The 18,841-nt window shown below is 37.5% G+C and overlaps 1 protein-coding gene across 4 annotated transcripts in view; it reads right to left on the bottom strand.

Moving 5' to 3' along the window:
* LOC140596454 (midasin-like) overlaps window positions 1-18,841 on the bottom strand; it is a 168,044-nt gene that overhangs the window by 75,669 nt on the left and 73,534 nt on the right. For all 4 annotated transcript variants that reach the window (XM_072745087.1, XM_072745085.1, XM_072745086.1 and 1 more), the window contains 9 exons: window positions 17,962-18,106; window positions 15,820-15,949; window positions 11,256-11,474; window positions 10,009-10,206; window positions 8,300-8,508; window positions 7,313-7,435; window positions 4,604-4,801; window positions 3,069-3,176; window positions 2,497-2,685 (listed from right to left, as the gene is read on the bottom strand). In XM_072745087.1, coding sequence (XP_072601188.1) covers window positions 2,497-2,685; window positions 3,069-3,176; window positions 4,604-4,801; window positions 7,313-7,435; window positions 8,300-8,508; window positions 10,009-10,206; window positions 11,256-11,474; window positions 15,820-15,949; window positions 17,962-18,106 — 1,519 coding nt within the window. The remainder of the gene's footprint in view (window positions 1-2,496; window positions 2,686-3,068; window positions 3,177-4,603; window positions 4,802-7,312; window positions 7,436-8,299; window positions 8,509-10,008; window positions 10,207-11,255; window positions 11,475-15,819; window positions 15,950-17,961; window positions 18,107-18,841) is intronic.

Raw genomic sequence — 18,841 nt, 5'->3', positions numbered from 1 at the left:
CTGCTTTCCTCATTCAAGATACCATCTAAGGGGATCCCTGGGTGGCGCAGCGGTTTGGCGCCTGCCTTTGGCCCAGGACACGATCCTGGAGACCCGGGATCGAATCCCACGTCGGGCTCCCGGTGCATGGAGCCTGCTTCTCCCTCTGCCTGTGTCTCTGCCTCTCTCTCTCTCTCTCTCTGTGTGTGGCTATCATAAATAAATAAAAATTTTAAAAAAAAAGATACCATCTAAAAAGAAGGTAGAATAGTCTGAAGATTTTGAAGAGCAATGACCATTTTTTGAGCATCTATTATGTGCCAAACATTATAGAAGTGCTTTAATAGATTATTTCTGATCCTTACAGCCTTGCAAGATAGATATCATTTCTACTTTATACATATAGATAGCAGGATTCATAAGAGTTATCGGATTTACTCATGGTTAGTAAGTGATTTATTCCATAATATGATTTTAGCTTTCTAAATATTTATGTAGAATGACAACCATTGCTATTTTTCTGATTATTTACATCAGTTATCCCTTCCTTACCAGAAATACAATTAGAAAACTTGCCAATAGCCCTACTTCTTTCCTTCCTGGATTTCTTTTTAAGAGTAATTGGGGCAGAGAGGATAGCTAGGGATGTGTAAAATACACAATTTAGTCCAGAGTAGCAAGAAAAATTCCGGCCACCCAAAATAAGTACACCAAATTGCATGTTTCTAACAAAGCAGCCAAAACTCATTATCACTGTACACTGGACTAAAGTCAGAAAATAAAATAACAATATTATAAAATAAGTCATAGGACAGAATGTACAGCATGGTGACTATAGTCAATAATACAGTATTGTGTATTTGAAAATTGCTAATAGAACAGGTTTCAAAAGTTGTCATCCAAAGGAAAAAGTCTTTTGTAACTATGTAAGGTGACACGTGTTAACTAGACGTATTGTGATTTCACAAGGTAAACAAATACTGAATCACTGTGTTCTACACCTGAAAATAATGTTTATGTCAGTTATATCTCAACTAAAAAATTTAATAAGAGTTTGACAAACAGGAAATAAAAAAGGTAAAATCATTATCAGTACCAAATGTTGACTAGGGGTCAAAGAGCAGCACAGGAGAAAGTGCTCCTGTCACATACTGCTGGGTCCAGGTACTCAGTGACCTTATATTCTACTCCAAGGCAGATTATCCTCTCCTCTCCCTAATAGTCCACCAGAATTAAAATTACAAATACATTCACAATGTGGTTTATTTAGTTTTATTAAGTCAGACTGAATTTACTCAAACTCTTCCAGCTTAAATAAGCCTTTCTCCTATTACTATTTTTCCTCACTTTTGTGTGTGTGAATTACAATAACTGACACAGAGAACGGATAGAAACCTTCCCTTATAGTGACATACCATCTAACATCAATTACCCAATTAACTGGCCAGGGTCTTGCCACAATGAATTAGTAAGTGGACAAAGAAAATAAAGTTCTAGGTGATGGTATATGAATTATAAGTAATAAAATTATATTTTCTAAAAACTAGGTGAATACTTTATTCTAATATAATGACCAAAAGCCACTTGTACATAATAAATGAGTTAACAATTGGCTACAATTGTGAGATGGAAGGAAAGTTCGGGGCTAGAGTGCTGGCTCTACCACTTACTATAGGTGATACCCCATGACTCTAGGCACTGGATCCTCATTGGTAAGAGGTCACGATAGTGCCTCTTGCCTGCAGCTACTGTGAATATTCTGTGAGACTGGACTTTAAATACCACAAAGCAAAATGAACAGCTGATTAGTTGTTCTAATGTTGGCTAGAAATTCTAGTGTCATTTTCTATTTACAAAGGAGATATTATTTCCATTCAGATACAGAATATTCTCCTACAATACCTACTTATATTTTCTAGATAAAAGGTTTTGTAGCTCAAAAGTTTATTTAAAAACAGAAAACCCTCCTCCTCTACTGATTATCACCTGTCTCCTCCTGTTTCTCCCCTTTGTGCCTTGAAAGATGATGAAGACCTAGTTCTTTATTACTGGGAGGCCATAGTTGTTGGTTTTTTTTTAAGATTTATTTATTTATTTGTTTGTTTGTTTGTTTATGATAGACTGAGGGGGGGGTGGGACAGAGACACAGGAGGAAGGAGAAGCAGGCTCCATGCCAGGAGCCCGACGTGGGACTCGATCCCGGGACTCCAGGATCGCGCCCTGGGCCAAAGGCAAGCGCCAAACCACTGAGCCACCACCCAGGGATCCCCTGGGAGGCCATAGTTTTAAGAAGGTTTGCAATAAGAGGGTTCAGAGAGATCAACAAATTGCGTATTCCAAAGCAAACTACTCTGCACTTTGAGACCTTGAGATAGGTGAACATTTAGTCTCTTTAACTTCTAAATTCTAAGCAGCTTTCCTGAGGTTAGTATTATTAGTGAGTATGCCCTTTCTCTCCCTTAGGAAGAAATCAACTTTCAGATGGAAAAAAACACAAGGAACAAGAGTGAAACTTACCTTTTCTTTGTCTTCCTTGGTTCTCATTCTCTCACCATAGACCAAAAACACATGTTGACCAGGATCATAACACCCAGGAGACTGGTCAACTAGCATCAACTGACACCAGCGGAAAAGGTCCCGAAGGTTGAATTCCCAGGGTCCTCCTTTTTGCCCCCATTTCTTTTCAACAGTCACTTCATGATCAATCTAAAAAGAAAATGCCATTCATTACTGGGAAACATGTCCCATTGGTGGGCACTGCATTAAGTACTTTCACTGTACTACAAATGCATACATAATCGGGAAACAGAAATTAGCAGGTTTGATACAAATGTCTCTTTCTCCCAACCCAGATGTCTAAATTAGGATACTCTTGTAAGCATTAACATCCATACACATAATAGATCTGAATTACTATAATCCTCAAATAAGTGGTTTCTTCCACTAAAAATGTGTATTATTCAATGCGGTTTATTTTAGAGAGACTGGTAAATTTGATGGTATCCCACATTGAAAAAATTATGGTTCTAAAAAAGACTTATGGTTCTATCACAGCATGAAAATAAAAAACAATACAAGTAGGTACTTACTTGGTTATTGAAAGCAACCATCTTCTTAACAATATTTTTGTCAATGGCTGGAAACAGAGTACTAGCAATGAACTCTATGTCAATTACTGTAAGGGGATCCACAAAGACCTATCGAATCGAAAAAGAACACGAAGAAATGCTATTGCTTCTCTTCACTGAACACCAAGAAGGACTACCACTTGTAAAGTAAAACTGTTATTTAACACCAAAGTAACGATACCTCAGTTTAGATATATATAAAAATTGAGTTAAAGAAATCTTTCCAAAAAAAAAAAAAAAGAAAGAAAAGAAAAGAAATCTTTCCTTGCATTTTTAGGATACAGAATCCTAAAGATAAATGAAATGCAGGCAACAGAGGTTTTGTTGTTAGCTCCATGCTAGTGAATTTTTTAAGGGCATAGGATCATTAACTTTAAAATTTCAACTTTTTTGGGCAGCCCAGGTGGCTCAATGGTTTAGCGCTGCCTTCAGCCCAGGGCATGATCCTGGAGACCTGGGATCGAGTCCGACGTCAGGCTCCCTGCATGGAGCCTGTTTCTCCTTCTGCCTGTCTCTGCCTCTCTCTTTGGGTCTCTCATGAATAAATAAATATTTTTTTTAAAATTTTCAACTTTTCAGTTGAAAAGTTTAAATGTTTGAAATTCTTCATAATAAATTATTCTGAAAAGATATTCAGCAAATTATTAACTGTCAATGGAAAGGGACATTAAAGAAAGCTAACATCTAGAGCCATTTCTAAAACTGGAGCCTAGTCAAACTTTGGCAAATAAATGTTAAAACAAGTAAGCATATGTACACACACACATTCTCCCCCCCACCCCCACCCCCACATTTCTGCAAATGAGAATATAGGCAGGAAGAAAGACATCGAATGTTAATAATAATTGACTCTGGTATGGAGAATACTGGACTTTTTTTATTCTTCCTGGTAGTTTTCTGTTCTTTCTCACTTTATTTTTATTTTTTTTTTAGATTGTATTTATTTATTCATGAGAGACAGAGAGAGAGAGAGAGGCAGAGACACAGGCAGAGGGAGGAGCAGGCTCCCTGTAGGTAGCCCGAGGTGGGACTCAAATCCACGGACCCCAGGATCACACTCCGGGCCGAGGGCAGACACTCAACCGCTGAGCCACGCAGGCATCCCTCTTTCTCACTTTAACTGAAATGCATTATTTTCATCATAAAAAAAAAAATTCAGTATTTTAATAGATCACTTAGACACCTGGAAAGGCTGAATACTGGCCTTTATTTTGAGCACAGTAATGGGATTTCCTGGAGGAATGGTTACCTTACTCTCTGCTAACTGATAACACACCAGATCCTCCTAACTAAAGACAAAGGGACTCATACCAGGAGAGGAGTGATGATGAAATCAGTCACATCAATATTCATTACATAAAGACACAGAACTGAGAAACAGATCATTAAACTGATGCTCTCTCATTCTTATAGTGAGTATCCTAATAGCTTTGTGCCAGCAGTCTTATCACCCTCGACACTACACCTGTAGTCTCCATGGCAACAGCAAATCTTACCTGAGTGAATCTGTTAAGGAAAGACCTTGGCAAGCCCTTCCTCCCACCTCCTTGTCTAAAAGGATTTTGACACCCGAAAATCTTCGTCTTTTCATGCTGTACTTGAAAACTCATTCCTAACTCAGGAACATAGATTTCTCCTCTGTGGTCAAAACAAGCATTGAGTCCTTCCAATACAGACTGAGAAGCCAGGTTGAGCTATTTGAAGAAAATATACATATTACATATAAATATGGCATAACTATACCAAAAAGCAGAATAATATGCATAAAAGTAGAACAGTATTGTTTTCAAGAGGAGAAAGCTCAAACAATATAAGTAATATTCTATTTTTTTTAGATTTTTTTTTTTTTTGAAAGAAGGAAGGAAGGTATGAGGGGTAGAGAGAGAATCTCTAGTAGACCCCCTGCTGAGCACAGGGCCTGCCTTGGGGCTCAATTCCTTGGAAGACAAAACCAAGAGTCAGATGCTTAACCAATTGAGCCACCCTAGGAACCCTGGTAACATTCTATTTCTTTCTTTCTTTTTTTTTTTTTTTTTTAAGATTTTATTTATTCATGAAAGACACAGAGAGAGAAAGGCAAAGAGTAGGCAGAGGGAGAAGCAGGCTCCAGGCAAGGAGCCTGACATGGGACTCGATCCTGAGACCGCGGATCACGCCCTGAGCCAGGGGCAGGTGCTCAACCACTGAACCACCCAGGCATCCCACATTCTATTTCTTAAACCAAGTTTATTCATCCTATTATTTCACACACACACGCACGTCAGACATCTAGGGTATATAAATTATCAAGAACTTTTAAGTAAACTGAATAAATACTCTGAATTTTTTTTAAAAAAGCAGTTAAAATCTTCTCTAAAATTAAACTGTATCCTTTGTATTCACCCCTATATGGACCTACCTTGCACATCCCAGCTTACCAAAACAACTTACCAGTACAGAGATCTCACTTTTGCAACTCTTGAGATCTTTAAAGACAAAGACTGCTCTTTACATACTTAAGTATCTTTCCCAGCTCAAATACTGAATGAAATCTCCAAATGGGCTTCAAAGCCATGACATAAACCACACAAAGGAGACTGACACAGGTAACTTTCACCAACATTTTTGTGAACAAGAACAAATATAAGAAGTTTCTGTGCAGCTCCGGTGGCTCAGCGGTTTAGCGCTGCCTTCAGCCCAGGGCGTGATCCTGGAGTCCCAGGATCGAGTCCCATGTCGGGCTCCCTGCATGGAGCCCTGCTTCTCCCTCTGCCTATGGAGGAAGAAGAAGAAGGAAGGAGGAAGGAAGGAGGAAGAAGGAGGAAGAAGAAGGAAGGAGAAAGGAAGGAGGAGGAGGAAGGAGGAAGGAAGGAGGAGGAGGAAAGAAGGAGGAGGAGGAGGAGAAGGAGGAGAAGGAGGAGAAGGAGAAAGAGGAGGAGGAGAAGGAGAAAGAGGAGGAGGAGAAGGAGGAGGAGGAGGAGGAGGAGGAGGAGGAGAAGGAGAAGGAGAAGAAGTTGTTTCTGCGCCAAAAATGAAAAGAATTTAATGGAGGTCTTCAGATGCTAAGTTCAGAGGTCAGGGATGCGAAGTGTGATAGTTTTGAAGGAATATGGAAAAATTCAATAAGGAAAATGTAAAATCAATAAAATGCAAATGGGCAAAAAACTGAACTACATTATATTAGAATTTCAAGTGTCATGTTTACATAAACACTACAAAACACAAATTCCACCGAATATTCTCAAACAGATAAAACTCTAAAAACTACTCTTAAATGTGACTGCAGTCAAGAATGTCTTGGGTACCTTGATGCATTTCCACCCAGTAAGAGTATGGTCTGAGCCTTAAACTTTAAAACCAGGCTCTTTTTTTTTTTTCACCTTAGCTGAAGAATACTATCAGGCATCTTTTTCCAAAAAAAGGAATGGGACACACCTCCTTCCTCCTTAATATCTCCCCCATGCTAAGTAGGAAGCAGCTCAGCTGAAAAGAAATCCCACAGCCCACCCTCCAACCTCAGACCCAAAGGATGTGAATCTTAGGACCCACTGGGGCCAGTCTCAAAATTTCCATCCATAGCATTTTGATCACACCAATCGCTTAAGTCCACAACTACTTCCCAGCTTTTTCCTGGATTAACAAGGCATATCCCAAAGTGACCCAACACCTTTGCCCATAGCCTTAATTCTATTTTTGTGCATCACTTTTCCATTATCTCCAGCTGCCTGCTAGTCACTAAGATTCAGCATTTATCCCAGGTATCATGAGGGGTTCTGTTCTCCCCAGTCAAAAACTTATCCAATATGCACATGTAACACTGTTTTCTCACCATTTTTTGTATGCCTCTTAAAATAACATCCTGCAGTCTTTCTGTTGTACTTATAAAACATGTGGTGGTTGACACTGCTTTGTATTAACACTCATGAAATACATACAAAATACCAAACAAGCCCACCAGAGACCACAGTATAAACTGGTAAAGAGACAGTTTTTCTCTGGAAGCTGGCTTACAAAAGGAGTAGTGGCTTGTATATATAGGGGCTTCTATATGTGCTTTATTACAAGTGACTTTTCTTATTCTTAAAAGAAACCATGGAGGACTTTTCTTCATTAGAGAATTTATCTTTACTAGCAAAACAGCAATGAGATACAGCCTAGCAATATGAAAAGTATGACTGCTCTTCCTATTGTGACCCCATGCTTGGCACGACAGACAGTCCTCTTACCTCATCCAACACAACCCAATGGCCTGCCTTCAGAGCTGCCAGCAAGGGGCCATCCCGCCAGGCAAACTCTCCTCCCTTGCCACCTTCAACAGGTAGATCTGCTCCAAACAGGTCTGTGATGTCCTTTGAGAGGGGGTAGAAAGGAGGAAAAGCCAACATTACATAAAAAAATTAACTAGATCTCAAGACCATAAATCTAAACTGATAAATTATTGGGCCTTATGTCACTTTTCCTTTTTATACCCAAGACAGAACTAACCAATCCTAGCACTCTTTACCAGGAGCCCAGACATGCTCTGAAGAATCGTTCTATCAATCATTTGGATTAGAGCTCTGTATCAGTAGTTCTCAACTGTAGCTATACTTGGAAATTAATTGGTGAGCTTTATAAAAAACAAAACTCAAAACAAATAGGGACGCCTAGGTGGCTCGGTGATTGAATCTGCCTTTGGCTTAGGGTGTAAACTCGGGTCCAGGGTTCCCTGTGAGGAGCCTGCTTCTCCCTGTGTCGCTACCTCTGTCTCTGTGTCTCCCATGAATAAATAAATAAATAAAATCTTTAAATAAATAAAATAAAAACAAAGACCAGTAACAATATCCAGGCCCTCTCCAAGACCTCATTCCTAGAGAGTTTCATTTGTCACCTCTTGTCCCATAATTTCGTAAGACTGTTAAATGGACATTTTATTTCTACTAATTTTTTCTAGAAAGTACAAAAATAAAGGAGAGTATACAGAATTGGGCAATTACCTCTCAAAAGACTATTAGAATAAAGCATCTAGAGAGCACAATATTATAGATATCAGTTATTCATGTATCCAAAAGGACACTTAGTTTAGAAGCTCATGTTGCTGTGGTCTTTTATCACTAAGACATATTTGGAGTACTGAAAAGGTCATAACTATTTTTGATTAAGAAACTCTATGAACAGATAAATCCATTACTCCATATACCCATCCTCATCAGCTGTAGGATGACTAAGCTTACCGTCTGTTCAGACAAGTTGATTCGAACAAGGATGTTGCCTGAAGCCTTGGCTAATGCTCCCACCAAACTTGTCTTGCCCACACCAGGGGAGCCCTCCAGGAGAATAGGTTTGTTCAGTTTTGTAGCTCTTAAAAGTCTCTGGGTGTTCATAGCTGTGGTGTCTGCACTAAGGGCATAGTCAGCAATATTACTTCTGTGAAGGACAGGTCCTTAAATAGAGAAAAGAAAAGCCACATATAAGTTGGACCTCAACCAAATCACATATACATATCCATTCAAGACTTTAAGAATCTAACCAGTAGATTTTCAGTCAGTGAAGTACCATCTGTAATGAAAATGCTCAGCCCTATTTCAACGTTTCCCCACTTCTAGGTCCATAAAATGCTTTAAAGAAATAGCCAGCAACATAACGTTCTTCAATTGTGCCTACTACTATGATCCCTCCTGCACTTATAATTACACATATATGTACTTACATAGGTCTACTTGCAAGCACACATTTTTCCTTTCACAACCTACATCTGGAATTACTATATGTAATTGTACAATTTACCTTTACAAATAAGTATTTTCCTAAAAGTCTAAGCTAGTGTAAGCTAGGTGTATAGGCCACATGGTTCCAAATAAATAATTTTATCCAAGGTTTTTAGGTCTTGAGGACAATTCAGGATGTATCTTTAACCCATAACCTAGCTGAATTACAGATTAATAATAGTTTTATACGGATTAACATTTATGTCATTGTGTCTCTTAGAAGAAACTTCTCATATAACAGTTTGGAGGGCTAGGAAAACATCCATGATCTCAGCTATGGAAGCAGAAACAAGGACCACCCCAGTCCCAGGTCACTAACATACAGCTCCTATATGAGAGTACCAAATACTATGATGGTGATATAGGGAAATAAGATCATGGATGCACCATCAGGAAAGGAGAGCACTACTTAAGAGGGAAAGAGAAAAGGGCAATATTCCATTAGGCCAGGAACCTGACTGGTTTCGTTCACTACTGAACCCCCAGTAACTGCCAGTGTTCCTCTCAGCATTTCAGACACTCAACGATTATTAATGTACGGAGAGAAGAAGGAACAAGAAACAAATGACCCTGCTAGAGAAGTAACAGTCTAACAAATTATTAGTGCCTTAGAAGATAGCTAATCTATCTCATTTAAATATTTGGTAGAAGCAACCTAGTAAGAATGAGAACAAGGATTAGAACTGAAACCCACCTGAGTTTCCGATTTATCATTCATTCATTTATATCCATTTACTCAATCAAAAGACATTTTCTGAATGCCTAGGACTGCTGGACTACATCTCAGGTGTCAGAGACAAGACAAGAGACACAATTCCCACCCGCAAGAGTTCACTAAACTATCTTGGTAAGCACTGATGAGCATCTATAGGTGATACATTATGGGCTGAATTATCACTATAGGAAAGCTCTTGTCTTAAGCATCAAATAAAAAATGAATTTTTAACGTGACAATCTATTCATAGACTAAAGACTATACTTTCTCCTACTTTTTATATGTCAGTTATGTATTTTTAATTATTCATGAAATTATGGTTGGTTATGCCAAGTCAGATTCTAATTCAGATAACCAGTTTAGAAATAATCATGAACATGATACACTAAAAGTCACAATAAAAGTCAAGTACCTATGATCTACAAGAAGAGAATCTTCATTTATTCAAAATTATTCTTACCCCTTGGTATAAAAAATGGATGAATTCCCCAAAGGTTATCTATTCCAGTAAATTCTTTGGCTTTGAGTCTGTCATAAATCTTCAATTCATTTTTCTGACACTCTGTAAGTCGCACTATCTTGGAAAGTTTCTTGATAAGGAATTTCAGACATTCTTTGCGAGCCAAGAGAGCCGTACCAAACCCTGAGGAAGTTACCCCTAAAAGATAATGGATCAGTCCATCAAACATGACATGACATGACACCATGCTTTCCAACTACTAATCAAGAGCTCTTGAGCACTTTCACGGAGAAATGAGGCCCAAGCAGAAGTACACCCAAAATACAACTGCTAGTGTAAACAATCCAAAGGCAAAAAGTCTGGATCCCTTATCCCTTCAATTTACAGATCAGCAGCAGCTTATTCAGTAAAGCACCCATGCACTCCATGATGAATCAGCCTGGAAGGCAGGAGTAACTAATGTGGTACTGCTGATCATTTTGGGTTTAATCTCTAATCTTCACTGCTGAAAAAACAGAAAAACACTGAATTTTATGAAATTATGGTAAACTTAAAAACAAACTAAAAGATCCAGGCCATTAACTATAAATGACGATTCATGTTAAGAATATCCAGTCCTGGGTGCCTGGGTGGCTCAGCCAGTTACATTTGCCTTCAACTCCGGTCGTGAACCCAGGATCCTGGGATCAAGCCCTGCATCTGGAACAGGGAGCATGCTTCTCCCTCTCCCTCTGACTGCCGCTTCCCCTGCTTGTGTGCTTGTTCCCTTACTCTGTCAAATAAATAAAATCTAAAAAAAAAAAAAAAGAATTATGCAGTCCTATTAAGGAAGGCATGTGATGTAATAAGCCCTGATATTATAAATGACTGATGAATCACGGACCTCTACCTCTGAAACTAATAATATATTTTAATTGAATTTAAATATAAAAAAAAGGGGGGGGGGGAGAAAGAATTATCCAGTCCTTCAGGAGCAAGAGCATTTCCAAGTCTTCTTTTTACTCTAATCATCATTTCATGTTTACCAAGTTCCTGGCCTAAAAGCAATGAGAAGTTGCAGCCTATCTTTCATATTGAACATCTCTCAAAAACAGAAAGAAAAGAAAATCCATTCTTGGTCTTGGAAACATTAGAGTGACTAATTTTTTAACATATCTGGGTCAGAGGTCAGAGATCTGGCTTGCTCCATTTCATACTCTCCTCTACCCTAATCCCTTTGTCCCCACACCATTTAACAGACAACATACCTGAACCTATTCCATCTATGTACACCAGGCATGCAGCATGGACAAAAGACGTCACAGTGGAGATGGTCTCTGGCCTTTTCAAAGCAGCTTCCTCCTCCATTGTGTTCATGAAATTAACCCAGGACAGGATATCTCTGATACTGACCACACATCTTCGGCCAAATTCCTGATGGGTCAGCCAATAAATGAAATCCAGCATCACCTCAGCTATGTCAGCCCCTAAAATACAAAGAGGCAAAAGCAGTTGCTTAGAAGTAGTTGCATCAAACACTCCTAATGGGGTTTTGTAATATAGGCCCCAGAGATAGCCTACAAGAGGTCTGTGCTCCGTAAGATTATATGCAAATTTTTTTTTTTTTAATTTTTATTTTATTTTATTTTATTTATGATAGTCACAGAGAGAGAGAGAGGCAGAGACACAGGCGGAGGGAGAAGCAGGCTCCATGCACCGGGAGCCCGATGTGGGATTTGATCCCGGGTCTCCAGGATCGCGCCCTGGGCCGAAGGCAGGCGCCAAACCGCTGCGCCACCCAGGGATCCCTATATGCAAATTTTTATGAAAGTACATTACTGCTTTTTCTAAGGGGGGAGGTGTGTGTGTGTGTGTGTGTGTGTGTGTGTGTGTGTGAAGTCCATAGTTTTTATTACAGTCCCAAGAGGTTCATGTATAGTATATCACATCTTAAGAATTACAGCCTAAGAAGCAATCCTGAAAACCACTCAAAGAAAAGTATTCATTTGGTTCATGTTCAAATACAATTCTGAAGTTAAGGTACAATGATTTTAGAAAATATATAAATTTTATTTTATTTTAAACTGATTCACTGGAACGGAGATGCTATATTTGCAATGGCATTTTTTAAAACGATTTATTTATTTATTCAAGAGAGAGAGAGAGAGAGCGTGTCTGTGTGTGTGTGAGAAAGAGAGAGAGACAGAAAGAGGAAGATCAGGGGGAGGGGCAGAGGGAGAAGCAGACTCCCCACTGAGCAGGGGGCCCCATGTGGAATTTGATCCCAGGACCCTGGGATCATGAGCTGAACGCAGATGCTTAAACGACTGTGCCATTCAGGCATCCCTTCAGTGGCATTTAGTTCAGCTTTGTTTTACTGAATTAATACATCCATCAGAATTCAGCAAATTAGAGGATTCACAAATTTTGTTTCCTAAATTTTGTTTCATGATTTATTCTAATTATCACAATTTCATATTGTAAAGTATTTGGAAACAAAATACTTCTTAAGTAATACAGATTAGGGGACGCCTGGGTAGCTCAGCAGTTGAGCGTCTGCCTTCAGCCCAGGGCATGATCCTGGAGTCCCGAGATCGAGTCCCACATCAGGCTCCCTGCATGGGGCCTGCTTCTCCTCTGCCTGTGTCTCTCTCTGCCTCTCTGTGTTGCTTATCAATAAAAAAAAAAAAAAAAAAAGTAATATGCATTAGAAATAATTAAGTTTAATAAAGCACTTTATGTAACTCCTGAGGTTAATACTAAACGTTTATCTAAAAAGCATGATACCAAAGAATGTTTTTTATTTTTTTTTCAAAGAATGTTTTTTAAAAAAAGAAAATACAAAAAAAACCCAAAAACAAACAAACAAAAAAAAAAAAACAAAAACAAAAAAAGAAAATACTATAAGGAATAATCAGCACTGCTATTAATAAAATTGGATCATTTAGCGAAAGGCTTTAAGGCTACACTGTGAATCACTTAGAAGAAAACTAAAGTTTCTTTAGAAGAAAAATATTACCAAAAAAAAATCCATTAATCTCTAAAAAGAACTTAAAATGACAGCTCAAGGGAAAAAAATCCAGTCACAATGAGGAAAGAAACTAAATGCTGTTTTAGCAACTAGGTATTAAACATGAGTACTTGAAAAACAAACCAACAAACATGAGTACTTGGATCTACATTTCAGAGTGGAATAAGTTTGAAGTAAATCAAGGACTTAATGGACAACTTTAGCCACTGTCAGAGGATAATTAGACCTTGACTGTTAGAAAACCATCAGGCAAGGTGGTTGGGTTCATACATGTATTTTTTATAACAAATATTAAAAGGTAACAAAAAAGGAATCTATGTGTTAAATGTAATAAATAATACTAGTATGTAAAATGATTGGGGTGCATGGCTGGCTCAGTCTGCAAAATATGTGAGTGACTCTTGATCTCAGGGTCTCGGATTTGAGCTCCAGTATAGGATGTAGAGATTACTTAAACAAATAAAAATAAAATGATTGGTATGTATTAAAAAGTAAATCATGCAGAATGCTCATCACTAATAATTAAAGAAAATGAAATTTTAGACTATCCATTAAAGTAACAAGAATAAAACAATGGATTTCATAATATTACAAACAAAGAAAACTCCATGTTGGAAGGACTATGCCAAGAAGGCACATTTACTAAGTTGCTGGTAGCACTACGAATGGGACCATCCTTCTGGAAAGCAATTTGGCCATAACCAATGAAGGCCATGAATTTATTTCCACTTTCAGAAATACTACTCAAAGAAATAATTCTAAACAATACATGATTTTAACAAAAATATAATGTCTTCAGAAGTACTGGTCATAAGAGTAGGAGATGTAAAAAAGCCCACATGCCTTTCAGAGGTTATTATAAAAAAAAAAAACATCAGTTTCGTAGAATCTTTTCTGTTTTGTTCATATTGTAGATGTAGAGATAAAATTACTATAGAGATTCGAGAACACAAAAAATTCCTAGAGAAACTTAGAACTCAGTAGTATTTATTTTGATTAAGACAATGCACTAAATATATCTTAAGTATTCTGAATAGGATCAGAATTCAATTTAGAATTCATAATCAGCTGATATATTAGATTCATTAAATCTTACAATCTTTAAAAGAAAATCTGGAAATAAAAGCTTTAGTTTCTTTTTTTAAAAAACATTTTTATACTATGCCAATCTGATCGATTTCTAGATGATAAAAATTAAGCCACTTCTCCCTTATTCTCCTTGCTCCTTCAGGATCTCTAATGCTTCCCTCAAAGAAGTTGCTGCCATATAGCCTACAAAGCTTAGAGTAAACAGGCTCTCTAAGTAAAAGCAGTGAGGCTCAGAGTCAAGTCCTAGGAGCTCCAACGGCAACTGCCCTATAGAGGAAATGTTCACTCTGTTAAGCATGAAGGCCACTGGTGATGGAGCAAATGTGGCAGTGTAATGGCAGCTACATTCTCTGCCATTCTTATCACAATCCAAATAACTTATAAGAAGAGTACAGAGCCCAATAAAACATACAGAGGCTACTAAGTCCTAGGGGGATCTGGCCCCAATACAGAGCCAAAACATAAACCATTTTACCAGAATTCTCACAATAAGTGCAGGACTGCAAACAGCACACAACCAAGGTAAGTCAGAATTTCTGAGTATGGGCCTTGGACCAACATTATTGGTATCACCTAAAAAATTATTAGAAAGGCAAATTCTCCAGCCCCACTCCAGACTGACTGAATCAGAAACTGTAGGTACAAGGCCCAGGAAGCTTCATTTCTTTAAGTCCAGGTGAATTTAGAACTCAAAGAAGTAAATATCCTTTTATCTTCTTTAAGAATGAGAGATTTAAAAAAAAAAAAAAAAAAAAAAAAAAGAATGAGAGATTTAAAGAGAGAGAGAGAGAGAGAGAGAGAGAGAGGAAATGATCCAAAAAACTATTAAGGTTTGAAACCAGAACTGGATTCTAAATTTAGTTCTTCAATATGTTAAGATAAATATATATATACATCATGATGAATGTTAGATTTATTGTGATCATTTCTCAATAGATACAAATAATGAATCATGTACACCTGGAAACTCAGGATATTGCATATTGATTATACCTCAATAAAAAAAAAACACGCATGTAATAATACATCAAAGTAATCTAGGCTCAATAAAAGAACCATATAAAAAATGTTTTGATCCTTACTAGGGATCTTTTTTTATTATTTAAATTCAATTTGCCAACATATAATACCCAGTGCTCATCCCATCTTAAAATTTGCTAAATCTAGATTTTAGGTATACAGAAGTTTCATTTTTAATACTAATTTTCTATTTCCTTATGTTTGAAAATTTTTATAATGAAAAGAAAATTTATTTTTTTTCTTGAAGAGAGCGAGCAAGTGGGGGAGGGGGGGAAGAGAGAGCAAGCCACCCAGGAAATTTTTAAATAAAGTTTATAATAAATTAGTTGATGACAGGAATGCCTGGGTGGTTCAGTCAATTGAGCATCAGACTCCTGATTTCTGCTTGGGTCATGATTTTAGGGTCATGGGACTAAGTCCTGCACTGGGCTCTGCACTGAGCAGGGAGTCTGCTTAGGATTTTCTTTCTCGCTCTCCCTCCCCCCAGCCCCACCACACCTGCTCTTTCTCTTAAACATACATCTTTAAAAATAAATAAAGCTTTAACATAGATTTTTAAAAAGAATTTTGGTATTATTTCTGATTTTAATTAAATGAAATCTTAGACCTAGTCCTATTTTCTAAAGCATGATTTCTAATTTCTATTAGCTTCAGAAGTTTGCGAATTACATTTGCTACCTAAAAGATCTCACCTTTATGATCTATTCTGCCCAGAGACAATCCTGGACGAAGATTATGTCTGATAATCTGAATTAAATCTTCACGATTTGTGCTTTGTGGGCACCATATTTCTGTAAACCGGTTTCTTAAGGCAGGAGACAGCTACAAGAAACAAAAATTTCAATGTGAATGTAATACCTATGAGGAAAACTAGAAAACAAATCCTTTGAAGGAGTATTAGCTGATGAGTCTAACAAACAAATACCAGATGCTTCTTTTATTACCTCTACTACTAGGTACAATTTATTAAAGACCTTTTATCCTGACTCCTTCCACAGGCCATCTATCTCCACCACACCCTCCAAGACAATATTCTCATCACTTTCTTTTTTAAGATTTTATTTATTTATTCATGAGAGACACAGGGAGGAAGAGACACAGACAAAGGAAGAAGCATATTCCCTGTGGGGAGCCTGATGCAGGACTCGATCCCAGGGCCCTGGGATCACACCTGAACCAGAGGCAGATACTCAACCACCGAGCCACCCAGGTGCCCCCCATCACTTTGTTTATATGCATAGTACAGAACTTCAAGGTCATATAGAATAAGTGCTGCAAGTTGAATTCCAGCCCCACTGGGTAACCCCCAAACCTGAACACTTTCCCCTAAACAAAGGCTCTTCCTTTACCTTCAGTTATATAATTAATGCTTTAAAGAAAATAAAAGCTATTATCCCACAGAGGAGAGCTGTCTGAAGTAGAAAGAGAAAACTTCTTTTATGTGGCTCAAAGGGGGACAGTGAAATTATTAAGGAAGTACATATTTTATGTCTTGTATAACAAAGAATTGTTAGTCCTTCCAGTTTTATGGCCTTTGCCCTCAAAATGGATTCCTCTAACCCTTCTTTCCCTTTCCCTACATCAATTAACTCCTATAAACAAGAGTTTACAATGCCACATATCCATTGAACTATTAGCTTATCATTGCTTTCCTTTGACTTGATAAACTCCATCATTCTACCTGGCTTACTGCAGCAGGACTAGGAGCAATGCCTATACTCAGGTGCAGCTCAGTGAAGACCCAGTGAATGTGGGAGTGTTCCTTGTTGCCATCCTATATAAGCAGTGCCATTGGTCTTCAGCATCCTAACTCACTCTGCCTGCTAGGCATACAGAAACAAAAAAGAACTTTCCCTTAGAAAAAGATTGCCTACTTTCACCTAAAAAAAACAAACTATCCTAATTTAAACTAATCCTAACACACACAAACTTGAAATCAGATCTTTCTATGCTATTTCCATTTGCCAAAGAACCAGTTTCCAAGTAAGGTTTGAAGATATGCTGTATTTCTTCCTATTATTTCTTCTCTTCAGAACATTCAAAAAGCATACTGATAATCTTTCTTATTATGCTACGGGAAAATCAAGCCCCAAATATCATATTCACATTTCAGGGGCACCTATCAAGTTGCCAAGAATTTTAATCACTTTCATTCACAATCAAACCCTGTTTTTTCTCATCATCCCTGGCCTGTCACCACATCAACATTTTCCTAACAGACCAGGATCCCACACACAATGCAAACTTCTCCACTGAGAGGCTTCAACATGGTGTTTAGGGTATTGGATCTGGGCTGAATCCTAACACCACCCCACCCTCTGTACAGAATGCTGTTCTCCACCCTTTCCTTTACAAATAATATGAGAGTAGCCCACATAACGTCTGGAGAGAAGAGATACGCACCACCTGCAAAACCAGAAGAGATTCCAGGCTGCAACATTTTTGTCACTTTAAAACACTCAAAGCCACACTTGTGTTTAAGTGTTTAACTAAAATCAATTTAAGATTAAACTTTAGTTTCAACTTTTCTCATCCATGAAAGTAAGAAAATAACTCACACATAGTTATTGTGAGGATTTGTTATAGTAACATATGTAAAAAGCTGGGGAAAATGACTGAAACAATGAAATTTCAGTTACGCACACAGAGATAATAAGGAAACAATTATGTCAGAACTTCTGAAACTTGTAATAATTCTAAAATATCTTTCTAGGTTTTAAATTTTTTCCCAATATAAAATTCCAAATGCATTTTTCATGCTATATTTACAGCTGCCAATGAGCTGAGGTCAAAAACTGGAAAAAAAAAATTATGCTTCAGGAACACAATTTTACCTCTTTTTTTCCAAAGTCGCCCCCAGGGTTCATGGTTGCTAAGATACGGAATTTTTTCCCAGCAGTCAAGAGCTCTACCTCATTATCCTTGTCCTCTACACTGCCCTTTTCAGCTAATACCAGGGACTTTTCCACTTCAAGGACACTAAAAGACAGAAAAATTGAAGAATATAAGATTAGAAAAGGCTTACATAACCTTCCTATTTTGTGGCCTTCAAATTCTTTTAAAAAGGAAAGAAGTTATCTCCTCTCCTGAGCTATTTTAGTTAACACTTTCCTAGCACAAATTTTAAAATGACTCATTATCCCAATTCCTGTGTAATGGAACAATATTTCTGATCAAAAAGAAAAAAAAATCCCTTTACCCACTTATGCCCCATTAAGACATCTGGTTTAAAAATGAGTGTGTCTTGTAATCAAACATCCATGGCAGCATTATTCATGAGTAGAAATAACCCAAATACTGTCAAGTGAATGAATAAAAAAAATATGGCATATCTATACAATGGAATACTCTCAGAAATAAAAAAGAACTAAAAAAAAAAAAAAAAAAAAGAACAAACTATTAACATAGGCTATTAACATGGATGAACATCAAAAAAATGCAAAGCAAGAGAAGAGGCCATTTATACACAAAGTGCTGAAAAGACAAATGTTTCATTTTTTACAGAAAGTAAATTAGTAATTGCCTGGTGCAGTAGGTGGCATCAGAAATATACTATGAAAAGGCAGAAGGGATACTACTGATATGGTGAAAATGTAAAACTGGATTGTGGTGCAAAAATCAGTAAATTTGCCAAAACATATATAATTATACATTTGAAATGGATACATTTTATGGTATGTAAATTAAACTTCAGGGACGCCCAGGTGGCTCAGT

The sequence above is a fragment of the Vulpes vulpes genome, unplaced genomic scaffold, assembly GCF_048418805.1.
Source record: "Vulpes vulpes isolate BD-2025 unplaced genomic scaffold, VulVul3 Bu000000635, whole genome shotgun sequence".
In the NCBI taxonomy this organism is placed as follows: domain Eukaryota; kingdom Metazoa; phylum Chordata; class Mammalia; order Carnivora; family Canidae; genus Vulpes; species Vulpes vulpes.
The sequence above is the reverse complement of the archived record's forward strand: the minus strand, read 5'-3'. Positions and strand labels throughout refer to the sequence as shown.